This window comes from Corvus hawaiiensis, chromosome 2 (genome assembly GCF_020740725.1).
Source record: "Corvus hawaiiensis isolate bCorHaw1 chromosome 2, bCorHaw1.pri.cur, whole genome shotgun sequence".
Taxonomy (NCBI): Eukaryota; Metazoa; Chordata; class Aves; order Passeriformes; family Corvidae; genus Corvus; species Corvus hawaiiensis.
In genome coordinates, this window is record NC_063214.1 from 55,765,755 (window position 1) to 55,786,282 (window position 20,528).

The 20,528-nt window shown below is 35.3% G+C and overlaps 1 protein-coding gene across 8 annotated transcripts in view; it reads right to left on the bottom strand.

Moving 5' to 3' along the window:
- Window positions 1-860: 860 nt before the first annotated feature.
- Window positions 861-20,528, bottom strand: part of POSTN (periostin) — a 31,757-nt gene continuing 12,089 nt past the window's right edge. Inside the window, exons 10-24 of one of the 8 annotated variants that reach the window (XM_048295133.1) lie at window positions 19,684-19,832; window positions 19,055-19,191; window positions 18,216-18,346; window positions 16,514-16,644; window positions 16,244-16,346; window positions 15,800-15,867; window positions 15,192-15,237; window positions 13,005-13,052; window positions 9,756-9,851; window positions 9,066-9,155; window positions 7,421-7,498; window positions 6,932-7,012; window positions 4,707-4,793; window positions 2,624-2,665; window positions 861-2,097 (exon numbers count right to left, since the gene is read on the bottom strand). In XM_048295133.1, coding sequence (XP_048151090.1) covers window positions 2,057-2,097; window positions 2,624-2,665; window positions 4,707-4,793; window positions 6,932-7,012; window positions 7,421-7,498; window positions 9,066-9,155; window positions 9,756-9,851; window positions 13,005-13,052; window positions 15,192-15,237; window positions 15,800-15,867; window positions 16,244-16,346; window positions 16,514-16,644; window positions 18,216-18,346; window positions 19,055-19,191; window positions 19,684-19,832 — 1,328 coding nt within the window. In that variant the 3' untranslated portion in view covers window positions 861-2,056. The remainder of the gene's footprint in view (window positions 2,098-2,623; window positions 2,666-4,706; window positions 4,794-6,931; window positions 7,013-7,420; window positions 7,499-9,065; window positions 9,156-9,755; window positions 9,852-13,004; window positions 13,053-15,191; window positions 15,238-15,799; window positions 15,868-16,243; window positions 16,347-16,513; window positions 16,645-18,215; window positions 18,347-19,054; window positions 19,192-19,683; window positions 19,833-20,528) is intronic. The other 7 variants (XM_048295134.1, XM_048295137.1, XM_048295135.1 and 4 more) reach the window with 7 other exon arrangements.

Below are 20,528 nucleotides of genomic sequence, written 5' to 3' on the forward strand. Positions count from 1 at the left end.
TGTATTGTATTATATATTACTATTATATTATACATTACATATTATTAATAGATTCTATTTAAGAGTGAAGTACAGAAATGTATTTTAGTGAATACCAGATGCTTTAAAATGTTATCAAAGCAGAAAACATACCAAAGTTATGGTATGTCACCAATTTATTCCTAATTGAAAAGGTAAAATTGTCCTACCACAGGATAGGTTTTAATCATTTTTTTGCTACCTTCTACTTTCTTCCTATTTTCTGTCCATTCTTTATCTGTCATTACCATTCCATTTTTTTTGTTATCTCCTAAACTTTTTTGAGGCAAGAACACAGACACACTCTTCAACTAAAATAATTCCTGTCATTTAAAATCTTGCTTGACTGAGAGCTTATGGTAGCACAGCAATGAAGGAAGAAGTTTAAAGCCAATGATTTAATGACAATAAAGTGTCCCAAACTGACAGCTTCAGTTCACCTTCTAGATAGTCCTAAGACCTCTGATGCTGACCTAAAAGTCATCTAGGTCTTGCCTGGGTTAAAAGCTGTCCTTCCACTAAAGCACTATCATAGTAGATACTGAGGTTACCTTAGTGACATCTGATGGCCCAGTAAGGCTGCACAACTTATCAATCCCATTCTCAGATAGTTGTATTGTTTTAGGAGCAGTGTTTAGGATATGTCATTATGGAATTAGGGAAAGTTTTTAATTGTTTAAGGAGAGTGATGCAGTTTAAGTCCATTAGCACATGCTAAGTAAGAAGAGAAGCATCAGTTTTCTTCTGTGAAAGCATATTTTGCAATTACCAGATAGACTAAAAATCTTAAGAATATTTAGAATTTGCTTTACTGCTAAAAAATATTTACAAATGAAAGAAAGCACAGTTCAGCCAAATTCTTTATTGAGTATTGGTTTCAAAACAGAAGTAGAAAAGCATGTTAGATGATGCCTCTGAAACTTTGGTCTGCAAAATTAAGGAACTTTGAATATGTTTTTTCTACTCCATTAATAATTGCTTTTCACCTTTTGTTGATAAAAGCAGAAAACTTCTATGAATACAAAACTAGAGTTATAAAATTGACATAATTTACAGAAAACTCCTCATTATACCAGATATTAGCAAAGCATGCTTTGTTACAAAAGCTTTCGGACCTGGCCTCATTTTTGTAAGACCTTTTTCCATGCTGAGTTAACTGTTTGCATGCATTTTATTTATCCCTTTTGCAATCCACTTTAATAATCAAAAGACACATTTAGGGTAAAGTGGGAAAACACTTAAGAATCTCAGTACATGTATTGTTATAAGATTCCTTTAATGGGAATGATTTTTCTTAAAGGTAAAGAAGTCAACATGATCTTGAATACATTGCAAGAAGCTCATAATGTTTGCTTTTTCCCTTTTTTCAAGAGCTTCCATTAGCCAAGTTACTAGGAGGTATTTGGATATGCAATGTAGGACAAAAAGAGGATACATTTAATATAAGGCGTATTTGTTTGCTTAGAAAAGGTAACATTACTGGTATCATTACAAATTTAAACACATGATGAATTTTGACTTATAAAAAAGCATACAATACTACTGAACCAAAAGTGCTATGTTAACATCTCTTATTTCCTTAGATTACTATAAAAGTCACCTGAGGTGATTTTTTTTTTCCTAGAAATTATCTAATTCATTTATATTTCTTATTTAGTGGAAATAATAATAATAAAAAAATACACGCTCTGTTGTTCCCTGCTCATTTTTAATCCAATCCATCAAACACTTACTAGCCAGCATAAGAAGGGATCCTGGTTCTACAGAAGTTTTTGGGCTTCCAGGACCCCACTTTGCATAGCCCTTACTATCAAGAGCAGTAAAAGCACCTCCAATGGACTACTCCTAATGAGCACTGTGCTGGCCGTGAGTATCTGCAGCTTCACATCTTTTTGTGGATTCATGGTTCAGTTTATATTACTTCATCAAAACAACGTCATTTTCTAATGTTCTCATTTCAAAAAAACCCCAAACAACAGTTCCTCTCAAAGACCATGTTGTTAATTTGCAATTCTGTGAATTCTGTCTTGGCAAGCTTTTAGGAATGAGCTAGTCTTGTCCTCCGTCTTGCTGCTCCCCCTGCAAAACATGGAAAAAGAACTTTAATTATTACCTATAATTATGTATAACATAGTAACACTACATACTGTATTTACTTGTGAAACAGACATGTGAAAAGGAAAGATGAAGCCTGGTGGCGAACATTTCTCTCCTGTGCTGGCAGCTGTGAAATTAAATGGATCTTCCATCTTCTTCGTTAATCATAATATCATAGATTCTGAGAGTTATAAGTCCTGTGGTGGAAAATCCCAGATTGCCATTTTCCCATTGTTAAGACTCCAAAGTCAGATTTCACTTTGATGGCTTTATTTTCATCTGAAACACTTTTTGACTGAAGCACATAATCTTGGTTGTTTTCAAATATCAGAAAAAAATAATTAGCAATTCCAGATTTTTTTTGTTGGTTTTTTTTTCAAGCAGAAATACAACCTTTTTTCTTTTGGAGTCTGTATTTTTAAGAGCTTTTTTCCCCTCCTGACTCTTAAGATAACTGAGAATAATATTTGATATGTGCTATATGTTTAAATGTATGCTTTGCTTTTACCTTGTGTCCTCCTTGTTGGTTGTGCTCTCCGTACAGGTGCTTCTAGAAAACAGAAATTTTGCAGTCAGAAGTTATTTGCTGAAGCCTTTGAATTAAAACTCATTAGGAATATTGGAAACTCATTGCTGACTTTTGAAGTTTGTTCTTTAAATTTTTCAGTAAATTAAGAATTTTGTTCCAGTAGCATGTTGGCTTGATCACCTGAAACATGAATGCTTATAATACAATTCCCACATTTCACTCATGTGCAGTCATCTATTAAAGCTTAGTAACATTTCAAAAGTATTCTTGCATTTTAAACATATGAATGAATCCATTATCTGCACTGATCCTCTACAGATGGTTACAGGATGTAGGCAGGTGCCAGGGCATTTTGTCTATGCTCTTCATTCATCAAAAGCCGGGTGACACTGTCAGTGAGGTAAAAGCTCAGGTTAAGGCACAGGACTCAGTTTCAGCTTTCAGCAGAGGATATCCAGGTCTGTTGCATTGCCATTACTTCAGGAATTATTAATGAGCTAAATGCCTGAAAGCATTACAAGATGTCGTCCACATTTCCAGCTGTGTTTGGGGCTTGATTTGTAACCGCATTGTGAGCCCACCGTGTGATTCCACATCTAGGGTTCAGTTAATTTTCTCAGGCTTCCGCTATAAAAGGTGGAGCAGAGCAAGGGCTGTTGAATACATACCACCCCGATTAGATATATCCTTTTTTTTTTTTTCACTTATTCAGTGAAACTATGGACATGTTTTTCTTTTTCTCATCAAACCTTGAGCCTTTTTTTTAACCAGATGTCTCCTCATTGGGAGGAAAAACACATCACAAGCATAAGAGGTAATTCTGTTACTGTCACAGAAATGTTACTGCAGTGATTTTTCCTTCTTTACAACCACGAAGTACTTATTTATTCACTTAACAAGCTGCAGCCAGTTTTCTTTTCATCCTGAGGTACAGGATATACCAATGCATAGCCCTGAGATACAGGCTGGACCTCATTCCAGCTGAGGCTAAACACTGGGTATCTGCCTCACCATGGCAGAAAATTTCAAGCTCTGCACTGCCCTGACAAGGACAGAATATGGTTCATCCAAACCATGCTTTCCATACTTAGGTGCTGTCTGTACAATTATTCTTTCAGATAAGCCTCATGTTTGAAGATCACACCCGTCTGTCATTTTCAGGCAATAGGGGACTCCCCAGCCTGACTTGTACTATTCAGCACCAAAGCTGTACAAACACTATGTATCAACCTTCACTGTTTGGCACAGACTTCAAAATTAAAAAGGTAGAAACACATTTATTTAATTTCATTCTCCAAAAGCCATAATATTTTCTCCTATGTATTTGGTTCAAAGGCTGACAGAATAACCTATTCTGCATTATTAGAATTAGAATTAGAAAAAGACATAAATACAAAAGAAACCGTAAGCAAATTACTTCTTAACTTTGAATGAAGATCCTTAAACAATGATTGTTAAACTTGAAGAACAAATTGCTGCTATAAAAGCAGATTGAATTCTAAATGGGTCCTTTTGGACCTTTATTCCATTCTGGGTTTTCAAATCCAAGAGCTTCCCTCATTTAACAACAGGACAAAGGTAGAGAAATACCAAGACACTGTGAGATATTTACTCAACCCCAGAGGTTATATTCCCTGCACCCCACCCACTCCTTCACAACGCTGAGAAACCCTCACAGCAACAGATCACATTTACTCTGACAAGAAATAACTCAAGTTAAAAGCAACTCACGTGGTCTTCTTCTTTATGTGCTGCTTAAAGAAAAGTCAATTCTTTATGGTGCATTTTTCTTCAAAGGTTTTACCTAAGCTTTGTGGTTGGGCATTTCCTCCTGTCTACTATGCTTGCCAAACGGTTTAGTTACTTTTAGCCACAAGGTAAGCCTCAGCATTTTTCTCTGCAACGTCAGTGAAAGGATTCCTTTCCAAAACAATTACAAAATTCTTGCTAAAATGCTGGCTTCAGACCTAGTAATTTTTGTGAACAGATACTATAAAATCACCTGGAATGATCACTTTAGACAAAGCAGGTCTTAGTGATACTGAATTTTTAACAAACTAACCTTCCAGATGAACTTTCTTGATTTCTCTCTCGATAATCTGTGGCTCCCCCTCAATTACTTTAGTAACCTTGGTGTACTCAGTTCCGGCTACGATAAGCATCAAAAACAAATGAGTTAAATCTGGCATAGCATTTTTCCATATACAAGGAGCCTTCAGTGGAAACAATGTCATTTTTGGGCATAGATGTTGCAGGATGCCATGCTATTCATGCCATCAGGCATGTTATTTCTAAGGATGAGTTGTTCATTGCAGTCTTGGCTTAAAGTTTTGTTTTAGCACACTGCTAATTGTTTTAAGCAGTGTTGGGTATTTTATGAGCAGAATTAAAGCCCATATGAAATAATTCCTTTATTTAGACAGTGATAATACATTTGTTTGTGACTGTACTCAAATTTAAATGATTAGGAAATTCTCAGTAAAAAATAATTTTGTGTAGACAAGGGGGCCATAAAGCATTATCGCCATTATCACCCACAACCCTAAAGCAGCATGTATATCTGCTTTTATTGGCTAAATGTCTAGGAAGGTATTATCATGGCAGCCAAGGGCAGCTGACTGGATAAATCATGGAAAAAATAGAGAAAAATCAAATTAAAGCAAAAGACAAATCTGCCTGTTCGGTCCATTCTGTGAAGCAGGATGCTTAGGCAAACTAACATATAATAGCAAGGAAAATAGCAAGAATTCAAGAGATGATGTTGTCTTTTTCAAATTTCCTGCAGAGAAACTATTTATCTCTTTTCCATACACCTATGCTCTAAGAGGTATCTCTACAGATTATCCCTGTTTAATTGTATACCTCTGTATCTGAAGGTGATTACAGGTACAGTTATAATTATTAGATTCTGGCATCAGATCTGTCAGTTTTGAACAGTTCTACAGATAAAGTTTGATCCTGCTCATTGTTGCCTGGTTTAAACCAGTAGAACATAGTGCAGTATATGGAGGAATTTTCTTGCTGCAGTTTTTAAATTTCCAGCTTTTCTTTTAAATATTCAATCCAGAAATAGGCATCTCCAGAGAACAAATCTTTTCACATAGATGGATATTTAGGATAAAATTAAAAATCCTCTGGAAGTTTAGGTTTCTGTCCAATATTATAGGCAAATTCTGGCTTAGGTCTGTAAAACTAAGATTCAGATGTTTAAAACAGAACAAAGAATTACAGTCAACAGGAGTCATAGCCATACCTTGGCTTTTCTCTAAGACTAGCTGGGTTATCAACCAGCATGTTTAAGTCTGGCAGACAGCTGTTCACCTGCTCAGCCATCAGGAAATTTTTCACTTGACTGAAGTTTTTCACATCCATAGAATAGTTTTTTTAAAAAACTACAAGATTTAGTTCATTGAACTAAATGTGGCTGCAAGTTACTTTACTGGTATACAACTTGGTAACTTACTAAAAAGTGAACATAAAATGAAATGGATTCATTTAATTTATGTCAAGAGAAGCATCCATCCATATTTTTGAGCTTCTGACTCAGGTTTAAACTAACTTTTACGAAAACCTTGTCACTTAAATTCCTTTTTTATTCCCCATTGCTATTATAGATAGTTTTTCTAAACTACATTAAGCAGAAAACATTCCAAATTCATAGATAAAGATTAATTTCATAAGCAGAAGTTCTTTTACTAAGTTTCTACAGCTACTGGTTATATACTGCCAAAACTGTTAGAATTAAGAGAGCAAGAAGGAAAGAAAACCATTCCTTGGAATGCTGTATTTGAAGAGAATTAAAGTTAATTTCTTGATATCCATCACCTGTAAGCATTTAAAGAAGGATATTAAACATGCCTTTAATTATTAACTTGAGGGCAATGAACATTCATTTCTGAAGAACTGATAAGTAAGATGAATTTGGCCTGTTACAATATGTTCCATTTCATAAGTGTTTTTCACAGATTTAAATTTACTGAAAAAAAAAAAAAAGGAATAAATCTTCATTGCTCCCCTGAGTTTTAATTAGGTAACTTTTTAAAGACTGAAAAAACCCAAATATTTTATTTTCTGTGATCAATGTAATTAAAAATATTGATAACTCAGACTTTGGTATTTATTTCCATTTCACAGATATGTGACATTAGAATAGAGTATTCTATTTTTTTCCATTAAAGTTCCACTTCTACTATGTCAGTCTTTAAAATGTTGAGTTCAACATATCTGAGAGGAGTTTCAGTTATCATAACCTGTTGCAAAAATGTTAGTTATAATACACTGAATTACCTCCCTGTAGAAGTCTTTTGATTTCTTCATCTTCCAGTAAATGACCATCACCTTCAATAAATTTGGTCACCTTGGTAACCTCTGATAGGATACAGGTTATGGCAAAAAAATTGATTTACAGAAAACATCTGGTAATCCCACAAGAGCATATGAATGAATTAATCTTGTCATATCATTGTTCTGAACTGAAAAATTCATCTGTTATGATATCAAATTCCACATAAACACTGGAAACACCATATTCTTCTGATAAACATAGCATACTATATAATAGACCCAGGCAGCCTCAACTCTAGAGCTGACTGAAATGTGAAGGTCAAGAACTCAAACCAGAACATTACGTTTGGGTGGTTCCAAGGTTTAATCTCTGGGTAAGATTTAGCAGTATGAGCATCATTTTTTAAAACATGCAATATCTATTCATTATTTAAGTTTTATAGAGAATGATATATATGCATGAAAGAAATTAAACAAAACAAGCAAACTAACCTTCTTCGAAGATTTTCTTTAGCTTCTCTTCATTGTCTGGATCCCCTGCAGTAATTCTGGTGTATTTTATTTCAGGACCTGGAAAAAAAATTTATAAGATAGTGGCTTTTATCAGATATACCAGGTTTGTCCTTTAAATTATTTTTTCCTATTTAATACATGTGGTGATTCCATGGTTAACATGCTGTAATCTCCTTATATGATAACTTTATTTTTTACAATTTCCCAAATTAAACAGAAAGAGCATTAAAAACAGTAGTTAAAACTATTCTTGAAAGTAACTAGGCAAATTTATCATAATTAGAGTAATTACCTGCTTACATTCTTAGACTAAGACAATTTTAAACACTTCTGTATTAGGTCATAGATCAGATATTTCTGCAGTCCCATGATTAGTCTTAATTGACTGTTGCAAATAGACATTTTTGCTTTTATAACTGTTATGATTCATTTGAAAGCTTAACATTTGAGATTCCTTATCAGTTTCTACAGGTTAAAAATAAGGAGATATCAGCTCAGAAACTCTGGCATTTTATGTTATATTTACCACTTCCTGTGGGATATTAGTGAAACTTGAATCCAATAATTGAGAAAATTATATTTTATTCATCTCCCCCAAATTTTTTTCCAGAAAATAGTCCCAGCTTTATTCAGAAACCTTTAATGCCTTTCATTCAGTTATCTTCACCGTAGCAAAAAGTTGTATGATAATAACTTAAGTATGGTTCTTTATTTCTGTCTTGCTCAAATGACTTCAGTTAAATTTCAATATTTTCTAAATAAACTGAATATTAAGACTTACAGCTAATTCAATATGTTGTTATAACAGTGTCTTTTCCTTGCAAGCTCCCTGGCAGACAGAATTTTAACGGCAGCATTCAAACTGATTTTTAAACAAGGTGATCAAAAAGTGTCAATAAAGAACTCCATATAGCACCTACTATGCTTAAATACACCTCACTCCACTTGTAAATTTCTAGGATGCTTAAAGAAATATCTCTGTAATAGGTCAAATACAACTGAAATTGGCCAAGGAATTTGGGAGCTTTTGTGTCAGTAAATCAAGGGATGCAGATGCACATTAATTTTCACTCACATTAGCTGTATCCAAGTGTCTAACTTGTGGATGTCAGATAAAGTCCCCACCTTACAGAGAAATAGAGATCTTTTTCTGACATGGCTGTCAAGAGAGCCTGGGATGACATGCAAAAGTAGGCATCTACACATTAAATATCTGTGTTTGGTAAAATGAAACCTTCCTGGAGGTATATAATCCAGAAGTTCTGGAAAAAAAGTTTTCCTTCTAAAGGAAGACAGAGAACAAAAACACAATAAAAGCAGTCTCACTGTGAAATGATAGCAAGAACTTTGCAAAAGAAGACACTTAGCTAATATATGAAAATAAAAACCAAAAAAAGAAGACAAATTTTTGTAGTTTTCATGCTGTTAAAATATTGTTGCCATTTCTGTATATGTGTGTAGGACACATGGCCAGTTTTTCAGCCTTACAGAGACAGTGGGAAGCATTAAGGAAAATTCATCTGTCAAGGAAATGCAGTTTAGGCACTAGGACAGAACTTAAGATGTGTTATGTTTGTGTGTAAATGTGGACTTTACTAAGAATGAATATCTCAGCTTAATTTACCTTGAATAATTCTTTCTTCTGTTACTTTTTTCTCTGTCACTTCCACAGGCCGTCCATCAATGATTTTGGTATATGTTTTAATAATTGGTTCTACAAGGATTTTTAAATTGAAGACATTAATCAAGTAATGAACTTTCAAGGGTTCTTTTTGAGATGTGGAAACTGACTGAAGCATACAAGGAGATACCATAGAATATCTTATGAAAAATAAAAGTGTTCAGAGACCAGGAACTAATTCTACTCAAAATTTTGGATGATCACATGTGATTTTTCCTTTAAAAACATCCTAAATGTGAACATCTCAGTGCCCTTAGCTAAGAGAAGGCAAGGTTTACCTCACTTTCTGACAAATTAGCCTTTTATTCACAGAATCATATACTACATATTTGATAGCAGGACAACAATGACCAAATAATTTTAACTGAGACATATGTTATGTCAGCATGCAGAGTATTTCTAAAACTGTCTCGTCTATAGCTATGGAACACAACTAAGGAAAAAAAAACATTTTGAAATGCATGAGAATTAAGAAATAAATGATGCAATAAAATTACAGCACTTCATAAAAGTTTTGTTAAAAGCAGAACGGCTGTCTAACATGAATCACCCAGATAAAGTAGAAATTGACGGGGAATAGTGAATGCTTCCAATTTAAGCTAATACAAATTGAGTTGCTGAAAGCATACCAACCTCCATGAATCACTTTAGTTATTGTCTCCCCTTCCCTGACTATTTTGAACTCAGGTTCCCCTTCAATAAATTTAGTGAGCTGTGTGATAGATGGGTCTGTGACATAGGAAAAAAACAACACGTTACAAATAGTCATAAAATAGTCATAGTATTGCATGGGGGTGAGATGAAGCTTGCATTTCTCCCCCTACTCTAGATAAACCAGATGATTGTAATAAATGTTTAAATCTGAGAGGTTATTTGTGGCAGCATGGTACAATCCTTTGTTTCCTCACACATGATCTCAAATATAGATCCTATTGTACAGTAACTCTTTATATTTTTTAATATAATAAAATTTAATTTTTCAGTTTTGTGTATATGATATTTTTAATGTTTTTTGACCAGTTTCAGGCAATAAACCAGATCCTCAGCCACAGAAAGGAAGTCTTTTTCTATATGTATTGGTAAGAAGGCTGCTCTGCATCTTTGCAGGTATCTTATAGCTATTGCTCCACTGGTGATCAGCATGCAATCTACATAGTGAGACCTTTTATTTTTTAAATTTTTTTATTTTTTTTGTTTTGGAGGTTATTTTAATTGTTGTTTTGGAGTTTCTTTTATTTTTTGCTTTGAGGTTTTTTATGTGGCTTTTTTTTTTCCCCCATTGTATTTAAGACTTGGCCAGTGATTACGCAGCTTAAAAAAAAAACCAAAAAGCAGATTTCTGAGGTCAGCTGGAATGCCTGTAAGGGTATTTATCAGCATTACTGGCTGTCATTATCATGAGTGAAGTCATGTTGATTAAATTAATCCAGATGTATCTAAATGTATCTAAAGCAGGAGATACTGGATAAATTAGGAACATACATCAATTAGTAGTAATAACATGGTTCTTCTCTAAGGAGTGCCATGGCACTCCTTCTACTTACGAAGCTGCTGTAAAACAAACTTCCTTTAATCATTATTCAGAGACAGAGACTTAGCATAATCCATCTTTTTTACTTTCCTTAAAAATCCCTTAAATATCTTTATATGAATTTTTGTAGAACTTGATTATGCATTGGGGTTTTTTTTCCATAATTACTGATCAGGATTTAACAACAGCTTTTAAATATGTGTGCCTCATGTGAATTGTTGAAAACAGCCAGTTTAGGCTAAGTTTAATAGAGAAAAAATAAAAATGCACTTTTTTTTTCATTTGCAATAGCAAATGATTGCATAAATTAGAATTTAGAGGTAAATAATTTATTTATTTGCTGCAGAGGAGATGATATGATGAGATCATAAAGATTCTCTGTTATTATAGACCTCTATTTATCTACTCTGAGTTCTAAACAGCTGAACAAGCCATCTCTTCTTTTATTTCCTAACAGGTCTGGATGAAAACCATTTATAAATATTTTAAAGAAACCATCTTAGAAGACTCATTCCCTTGCTTCTGTTTTAAACTTATGTTGAGAATCCATTAAATATCAATTTACATTGATACAAGTGAAGAATACAAATGAATTAATGTAAAAGGTGTATTTATGAATGTTTGTAAATACTTTATTTTCACATTTCTCAAAAACTGTACCTTTCCATGTGACTGGTACAGCAGATGTATGCAAACCAAAAAGTGAAGGTGCAGCCAGCTATATCGCTTAGTCTAGGATCAATCCTTTGAATATTCAACCTGTTAAGATTTGGGTTTCAGACAGACTTAACTCTTCAAATCTGTTTAGTCTTTTAGATCCCATACATGCCTATGTATGAACAATGGAAACTCAACACAAGTAGAAAACAATGAGAAAGGAAAAGGCACACATTCCCCTCTAAACTTGGTGAGGAGAGGTGTAATTTTTTTTTTTAATGGAAATCTCCTTCCCATCATGATCTGGTAGAACTTCCTGGCAAAAAAAATTAACATGTAACTTTGCCAGCATTTATTTACAGACAGTTGTGGATTTATGTGGTTCTGATGGGATCTGCCACTTGCTACTATTACTGAGAAAGCTCAGAAGGGCCAGAATTGGCTTTATTGGGTCTATATCTGAATCAATCATCAACAGAAAGGCTTCACTGGCCAGAGATCACTCCCTGGAATGTGTCCCAAAGCAGAAATACTGTACTGGAAATGGAAAGGACTAACCCTTCTATACTCACTAATGTCTAAAGTTATTTTTACTCTATTTGGTGAATAAAATATAGTTCTACATTTGACTATACAAGTGCTCAGACATTTCACTTTTTCTTTAAAAGACAATTTTGTTTCAGTTAATTTTCAACTTCTAAACATCCTATACATCACCTAGCCTGTATACTCTCTATCTTTGGGTTTAACAGGGGAGGGGTACTTTCAGAGAGTGATTCATCCTCACCATAGGAAGATTTCTAAAATAGCTTGGATGAATCACCATATGAAATAATCTATCCATTTATATTGCACTGTGGATCTGATTTAATGATGGAGACTAGGCAACAAAGATCAGCATATATGTTAAATGGTGTCTAATCCTAAATGGGATGAAGCGCAGTCAAGCTCCTGACAAAATAAGCATTTGTTACTTCTTCTGGAAGAAAGCCCTCTCAGAAATACTGATTAAGCAGTCTGGATAAAATTCTTTGCATGAAATTTTTAATTGCCTTTCTCAGTTGAGCTCAAACAAGTTCCCTTTCAGCATTTTTATTTCAATGGGAAGCTGGATCTCATCGGCTTTAGTTAAGTTATAAATCACAAGTGATTTTAGCAGTCCCATCCACATTTTGTTCTCTTCAGCCCCAGCACTAATCTTTAAGTCATGCTTCTGTCTCAAGAAATTAAAAAACAAAGTGTGGCTAGATATCCTTTTCAGGCATCCAACAGATATTGGTAGTTAGAACTGATTGAAAATGATAGAAAAATGAACCAATTCTTCTTCAAAGTATGAGAAATATATCTACTTCAGTTTTTCAAATATATGTTTTAATTAAAAAAAATGCAAATGTCTTAATTGAAAAAAAAGGTAATAAATGTTTTGGAAAAAAATTATTTAAAAAAATTTTAAAGGCCTGTAGAAAAAGGAGAAAACTCATTTGGGGAGAACAACTGTGGGTAATCTTTTAATACAAAATGTTTCAGTCAGTTCTAATTGCAATATTTGTATCTTTGCTTTTCCAGCAAAGCGCTTAGCATCCTGGAGTTGCTATGTACAAAGTGCATCCCATTAAAGAAATATATTTAATATATATTCTGAATATGCATATGAACATATGCAGAAATATATATAGAACACAGGCCTCTTTTACCTTCCTTTGTGACGATAGGCTGGACGTTGCTTTCAATTATGTTAATTTCTGAAAATATAGAAAATGGAATATGCAGTACATTCCATTCTTACAATTTCTTTCTGGCAACGATCAGTTAGATTTGGTCTGCTCATAAGGATGTGGATAATATCATAGATATTAATGGGTGGAAAAGCAGCTCGAAAAGATCTAGAGTATGAATGTTGGTTCTGGTTATGGAATGGTGAAACACTCAGGTCACCGGCAGACAGAATCTGCTGATATGCTATTTCCCTTTGAGCCTCACGAAACCCATGATGGGTCACGGGACCCACCATGGTGTATGGTACATAACAGTGAGGGCTTGTGCAATTACCCACACCAAGGTTTGCACAACTCCCTGACATACCTTATATCTGAGCATTGGCCTTTTCATTAGGGAGCTGATCTGGCAAACACAGGAAACCTTCTGGCATTCAGAACTATAGATAGAACATCACAGAACGTATGACCTTGGGAGATCAAGTTGTCCCTCTACACCTAGGACAGACTCAAGTATTCATGGAACAACTCAGATAGTTGTTTGACTCATGTCCATTCACTGGTGGAGAAGCCCTCACCGATAAAAATTCCAGCCTTCCTAGTCCTGTACTTAAATCTATGGCTACAGCTTTCTTGATGTCCACATTGACCTCTCTTGCTTCATTTTTACAGACACTGCTTCTTGTGCTACTCTCACTGGCCATGGGAGGTAGAATCATAGAATATCTCAAGTTGGGAGAGATGCATAGGGATCATCAAGTCCACCTTCCTTCTTCTCAAAGGACTACCTAAGACTAAGGCATATGACCAAGAGTGTTGTCCAGAAGCTCCTTAAACTCTGTCAGGCTTGATGCTGTGACCACTTTCCTGAGGAGCTTGTTCCAGTCACTGACCACCCTCTAGGTGAAGAATCTTTTTCTAATGTCCAGCCTGAATTTTCCCAAAGCAGCTTCACTCCATTTCCTCGTGTCCTGTCATTGGTCACCATAAAGGAAACCAGCACATCCCCCTCCACTGCCCTTCTTGGGGAAGGCATAGGCAGCAATGGGGTCACTGCTCAGCAATGAGGTCACCCCTCAGCCTTCTCTTATCCAAAATGAACAAGCCAAGTGACCTCATAAGCGCCTCATAAGTCTTGACCTCAGCACTTCTCACCATGTTGGTCACCTTCATTTGGGCACTGGGCCCAAAAGTGACTCCCAAATCTGCCCCCAGCACTTGAGGTGAGGCTGCCCTGCAGCAGAGCAGAACAGGACAACCCCCTGCCTTGCCCGGCCGGCAATGTTGTGCCTAATGCACCCCAGGACAGGGTTGGCTCTTTTGGCTGCTGGGGCACTGTTGACTCATGTTCAACTTGTCATCAAGGTGAATTATTCAGTTTTTTGTTCCAAGGGTTTTTTAACCTCAGTGTGTCCATTCCCAATTTTCAATAGTCTGATGTGATGGTTTCCATTTCTACTGTGAAATACGGGTAGAACTTCATAGGAATTTAAAAAATTGTCTAAATTCATACTGCCTCACAAAGTTACAGCAGGACCTTTGTCTTCTAACAGATTGTTTCAACACGTATTCTATATTCAGAAACTAAATGCATACCCTGAGAGAGGCTGCAAGGGAGCTAAAGGGGTCTTTTTTTACATTTACTCCCTAAAGAGAAAATATTCTGATCAACTGTCGCTCATAAAAGCCTCATATTTGCACATAAGGGAAACAGGCAGAAGAGGTACATTCTGTCCCTCTGGAAATATTTATGAAAAAGAAAGTATCTCAGTGCACAGTCAATGCTGCATCTTGGAGAGTGAGTACAGTACAATGCTACATCTTAGAGAGAGAGAGAATACAACTCTGCTATGCACTGAGCCCTGAACCTTGGCTAAGAACTGAAAAACAATCTTTTCCATATGTATCTTGCCTAACCCAAGAGTTTGAACAGCTTACTTCAGGGTTACTTTCCAGTCACACATCTGGAAAGGGAAAAATACAGTAGCACAGCAGCCAGAAACATTCTACTTTGAGTCTTTCTCTTCCTTTTCTTCATGGGTACATCTTACTTTCCCAGAAATTGCTTTCTTCCTTATTGAAAAAGAGATGTACAATTCCAAATTGGAATTGGCAACACTAAAAAGCAATATCAAACCCATCTGGAAGTATTTACAATGAACTTACTGTAAAATGTCAGTGGAATCTCTTTGAAGGTACTGTCACGAACAAACTATAAAAACAGAAAAGCAATTTATTTAAACTTTAAAAGAAATACCACTTGCCTTATAGTTTCCTAGTGAGTGTGGGTAGGATTTACTGCTTCATTGACCTAAAAGTTAGGTGATGCTACTTGTGTAGGTTCTCTCATTCGTTGTTGAGGGAAAATGTAATCTCAAGAGGATAACTGAGACAGATAAGAATGCCTGCTTTTCTTCACAGGCTATTGATGCTTCTGGCTTTGATGACATAAGAATTTAGTCACTCAGTGTTTTTTTCAAATAAGTGATTTGTTTTCCAAGAGTGATAAATTGAACCAAAGAGCAGATTTGGGCCAGTCTGCACTGAAGTTATCCAAATGCAAATATTCTACAATTATTTGGCACTTAAAAACCTAAATTCTAACTGTTGAGTGCAGGGTATCATTCACGATTATATTTGGGTAACTGGGAGCTATTGAATGTGTTGTCTGCTGAGGAAAGCAAGGACCAGAGAATCACTTATGACTTATGAAGTGTTTGTTCAGTTTCACACACCCTGCCAGAAAGACAGAGGGATAATTACTGAAAGAGTACCTTAATTTGAATGTACTTAATCAACTTCTTCAGTATTGTGAGCAGCTGATCATTTCCAACAGGCAGTTCTGACAAAAGAAGCAGGCATGTAAGAGGACATATACAACTGTATGCATTTTACTTTCATTTACAGTGATCAGGAGATACAATCATTCTCAAACACTCACACAAGTGTGTACTCAATATATATTATTCCATAGCAGCAGAAAAGGTAGGCTATGGCTACTCTTGTCTTTCTTATACTTTACTTTCATAACATTTCAAAATCATGGCAAGGTTTCAAGCAAGGTTCTTCCACAAAATGAGCAGTGAGGTAAATTTCTGTTTCAAATTCCACCTAAGAATTGTATCTTTAAATTAATTAACTTCTTAAGGTTATTGTGGTTACACAGCATGTAAACAGATTTAAGACAGTGGGTATAAATTTCATGGAATAATACTCACCTGCTGGATATAGGAGTTTGTCAATGACATGAATGACACCATTTGTTGCCATGAGATCGGATTCTCTTGATTTCAGTTCATTAACCAGAAGAGTATCATTCACCTGGTAAAGGATCAAAAGAGAACCCGAGTTATCAGGGACATTAGAAAATAACCCCAAACCCTATTATAACATCTGGAGAAATGCATGCCATTCTATGATGTGGATAGACACAGAATATCAAATCTCTGTTACAAGGCTGTAGCAGGGAGACATTTTCTATACTTAACTGTTTTCAAGTACAGTTTGCCTCCTTGGATGGTTTTAAGAATATTTGTTACACCAGGCTCAAAGCCACTTCCAATGAAAACTCCTTGTGTCAAGTGGTAAAGAAGAATATTCCTGAGAGCATTTTTGTCTCCTATGTAAAAATAAAAAAAGTAGGAATAAAAATTAAGTGGTAGGGGATAGTTCTTTGTGGGAATTGTAAGGGTTCACATAGACTTGAGCTAGAATGAAACATAATATGTATGAAAATACCATCAACACATAAAAATTGTATTTGTTAAAATTATGACAAAGGGAAAAAGCCCAACTATATGACAAAAAGGTCAGAACATAATCACAAAGATCCTCTGAGAAATCTTATGGAAAAGAACATAAAAGGGGTCAATGGAGCAATTAGAAATGCTGGCTTTGTCTGTTCTTACAGAGGAGAGAAGCAGCTTGAAGAAGTTGGCAAAGGGGGAAACCACCTTATTTTAGGGATGATTTCCATATTTCAAAGTTTGAAATTCCTATTTGGGATGAAAAGAAAAAAAAATCCAATGTTTTCAAGACTGTCTTAAAAAAGAAATGTATCCTCTAGCCCAAGCTAATATCCTGATAGGTCTCTCTGGGTCTATGGAGGCTGACAATCATAGGGTGGGCTGCAGAAAAACCCATAATATCTGAGGAGAAAGGGTACCAAGGAGAGCAGCTTTAAAACATGTCTGTTTGCCATTACATGGAATATTGACCATTCTAAGTTCAATACTAGAATTACACACTGATATTGGTTGTTATTAGGAGTTCCAGCCTTGATGAAACTGCAAGGGAGATCCTGTCTGGTCATATTCTTTTCCTGATGTCTCTTTCAGTGAACATTTTCCTTTTTTTTCCCTGTGTTTTGCTCTGATCACTGATAGTACTGCAATTTATTTCACTACTGAAGTGCAATTAAATGATCTTTTTCTTCCTAGTAAAATTAGCACTGATATTTTGTGACTGGGTCACTCATAGATAGCATTAAATTACATACAAAGCCTAAATATGGCCACTTCAAAGGTTTTTTCAAAAGCTATCAATTACTTTCATAAACATGCCACTATAGCTACTGGTTAAAATAATCTTTGGTTTGTATCTTTCTTACAGATAAACAAAGTATTTCTTTATATTTTTTAAAAACGTTATATACTTTAAGGTTTAATCTTTATGGAGAAAGCAACATCATAACTTAGAAAACCAAGGCAGAATTCTAGAACGTAATCTGGCACAAAAAAATTAGACATTCTGCTGCAAAAAAAAATTGTGAGGGCCAAGAAAATATTAAGTAACTGAGCCACAATGATAGAAAAGGGGCATAAAGCCCCTTGAAAAGCAGAAGGTCAAATAAAATTGTCTTCTTAAAGACAGAATTAATTCAATTTGGCATTGGCCCTGGGCAACTTCAAGTTCTGAATTGAAGACAAAAATAATCAAAGGAAGTAACACCATTGAATAAGATATTGAGCAGTGACATTTAAATTTAAAAATCAGGTTAGATTCTTCTTTCCAAAAAGATATTTTCTCTATGCCCAAGAAGGGCATATAGACAATTTAGGGAATTCCTATGACCTGCTCTACGCAAAAGGTGAACTGCTTCAGCAGACAGCTTTTGTGTGAAAGGCACATTAGTCTCCATTCCAATCAATTTTACTTTGCTTATAATTCCAGTGTTCTTATGTTACTTACTTATCAGTATGTCCTTGTCATCATCAGTCAAACCTTTAAAAGCATCATTGGTTGGCACAAACAGAGTCCACTGTCCAGGCCATGACAGAACATCATCCAAATCTGCAGCTTTCACCAGACTGAGGAAAATGCTGTTTACAGCAAAGAGACAAACCGCAAATACATTTTGTTGAAATGTGGTAACTATAATTGGGTCCAGGTACTTAGTTCCTCAATTTTCAAACACTTTTACTCTTTCCCAGAAAAAAGATTGTGGAAAAGGAAAATGAGAAAAAAAAAAAGGCAAAAAAAGGGAAAATACAGTCTTAAAATTAGCAGACAGAAGAAAAACTATGCAAAAAAAATATTGGGAGCCTGGATCAGAGCAGGATTCATCAAATAAAAACCCCTGCAGATCAAACAGATGAAAAGAGGATGCCAGGGATAGTTCTTGCTGTAGGAGTGTTGAGATACTTGCAGGAAAGAGGCAGAAATAAGTTCTGGAAAGGCATGCAATCCTGCGTCCACTGCATTTATAGCTCTGGATATATCATACAATTCCTTCTGTCCTCTTACTCCTCTCATTCTTGTGTCTTACAACCCTTTGTGCCATAAAAACCCATCCTAGTATAGAATGTGGAGGCCTTTTCTGCATACAGCCGGAGGACACTTTTTCTTCCCCCCCATTTTTTTCCTTTTATGTTATTTGTGTAGGTAATAAACCCTTCTCTGCCCTCCCTGCTCTCCAAACCCCAACAACTCACATACTCACAGTCCAAAACTTTTTCTCAGACCAGCTGTGATGTATATACAGTTACCCTCTGCAGGAAAATCTCAGTTCTGTGAAAACTGCTACTCACCTAAAACGCTTATCATTTCTCAGCATTTCATGCAATGTCTTTTCTGCTGGATTGATGATCTGTCTTAAGATGTGAATAAAACCATTTCTTCCTTCTTTGCTTCCTCTGACCATGCATGAATTTTCAATACATACAGCCTTATTGAAAGAGAAACAAGTGTAGCTGTTTACACAGTGTTAAAAATAACAACCATATGTATTTCCTACAGTCAAATCATGTGTTCTTGCCAGGAAATTTGCCATTGCTTGAGAAAGCAAAAGTAGCAAAATCTAGAATAAAATAGCATGGTGCAAATATTTCCAAACTTGATTTTTTTTGTGTTTCCCCTGAGAATGTTCTCAAAAACATTTCTAATGTTTTAAAAATGTTCTAAAAATGAGCTTTAAAAATTTGTAATCGACTGAGTGCCCAATTTGAAATTGTGTTGCATTTTCCCAAAGAGCTTTCCTTGCAAAGAATGCTCAGATTGATAATGATCAGATTTTCATTTTTTGTTATCTTAAAAGTTTAAGGATTTTTTGCTAGATTCTCATAATGGTAAATATTGTGGGTTTCATTCAGCTTTGCCTTTTATTGATTGTCCATTTTCATAGTTGGATGCATATTTTTAGAAAGACTCATTCACTTACTGTGCGATACACAAAGACTCTAAGTAGTTTTCCTCCAATTGTTTCCAGCTCTTGTCCATTGTACAGTTCATTGAGCCCAACTTTCACTTTTATAATGTGATTCTGCAGGATTGTTTTGAGAAGACGTTGATCCAGCCTTAGGGTGTCATCTGCAAAGCCATTCAGATATTAATATATAGTAATCTATATAGTAAATTTTTATTCAAATAAAGTTAAAAGACTCTGGAAATACTGAATCTCTCTTTGAAATGCTTCAGTTAAAGCATGGACAGGTCTGGTTATACCGAAGATGAATTGTTTTGTAGCTCTTGCCTGTGACCATTCCTCAAATTCAGTCAAGAACTTTTGACATAGCCATGATTAATTACTATAACTAATATGTCTGAAGATTGATATGTGGGCCTGTGCCATCTTCTGAGTTACTGCCGTAGTTTGTATTAGAACTAATACTTTCTGCATGCACACCTTAAAATCTATCCAAATTTTCTCCTATGGTGATGAGACAACATTCTAATTCTTTGGGGAAAGGCAAGATGCCCATGAGGTCACCTCTGCAAATATACAAGCACCTGTTTTATGGTATATTTGTATCAGTTTCTCTCTGCTTTAATGTACTGGCAAATACTAACTTTCTTGTATTTCCTGGGTTTGGCTGGGATAGAGTCAATTTTCCTCCTAACTATGTCCTACAGTGATATGTTTTGGGTTTAGTATGAAGATAATGCTGATAACACGCTGATGTTTTGGTTGTTGCTGAGCAGTGCTCACCCTAAGCCAAGGACATCTCATTGTCTCATGCTCTGCCATGGGCAGGTGCACAAGAGGCTGGGAGGGAGAATGGCCAG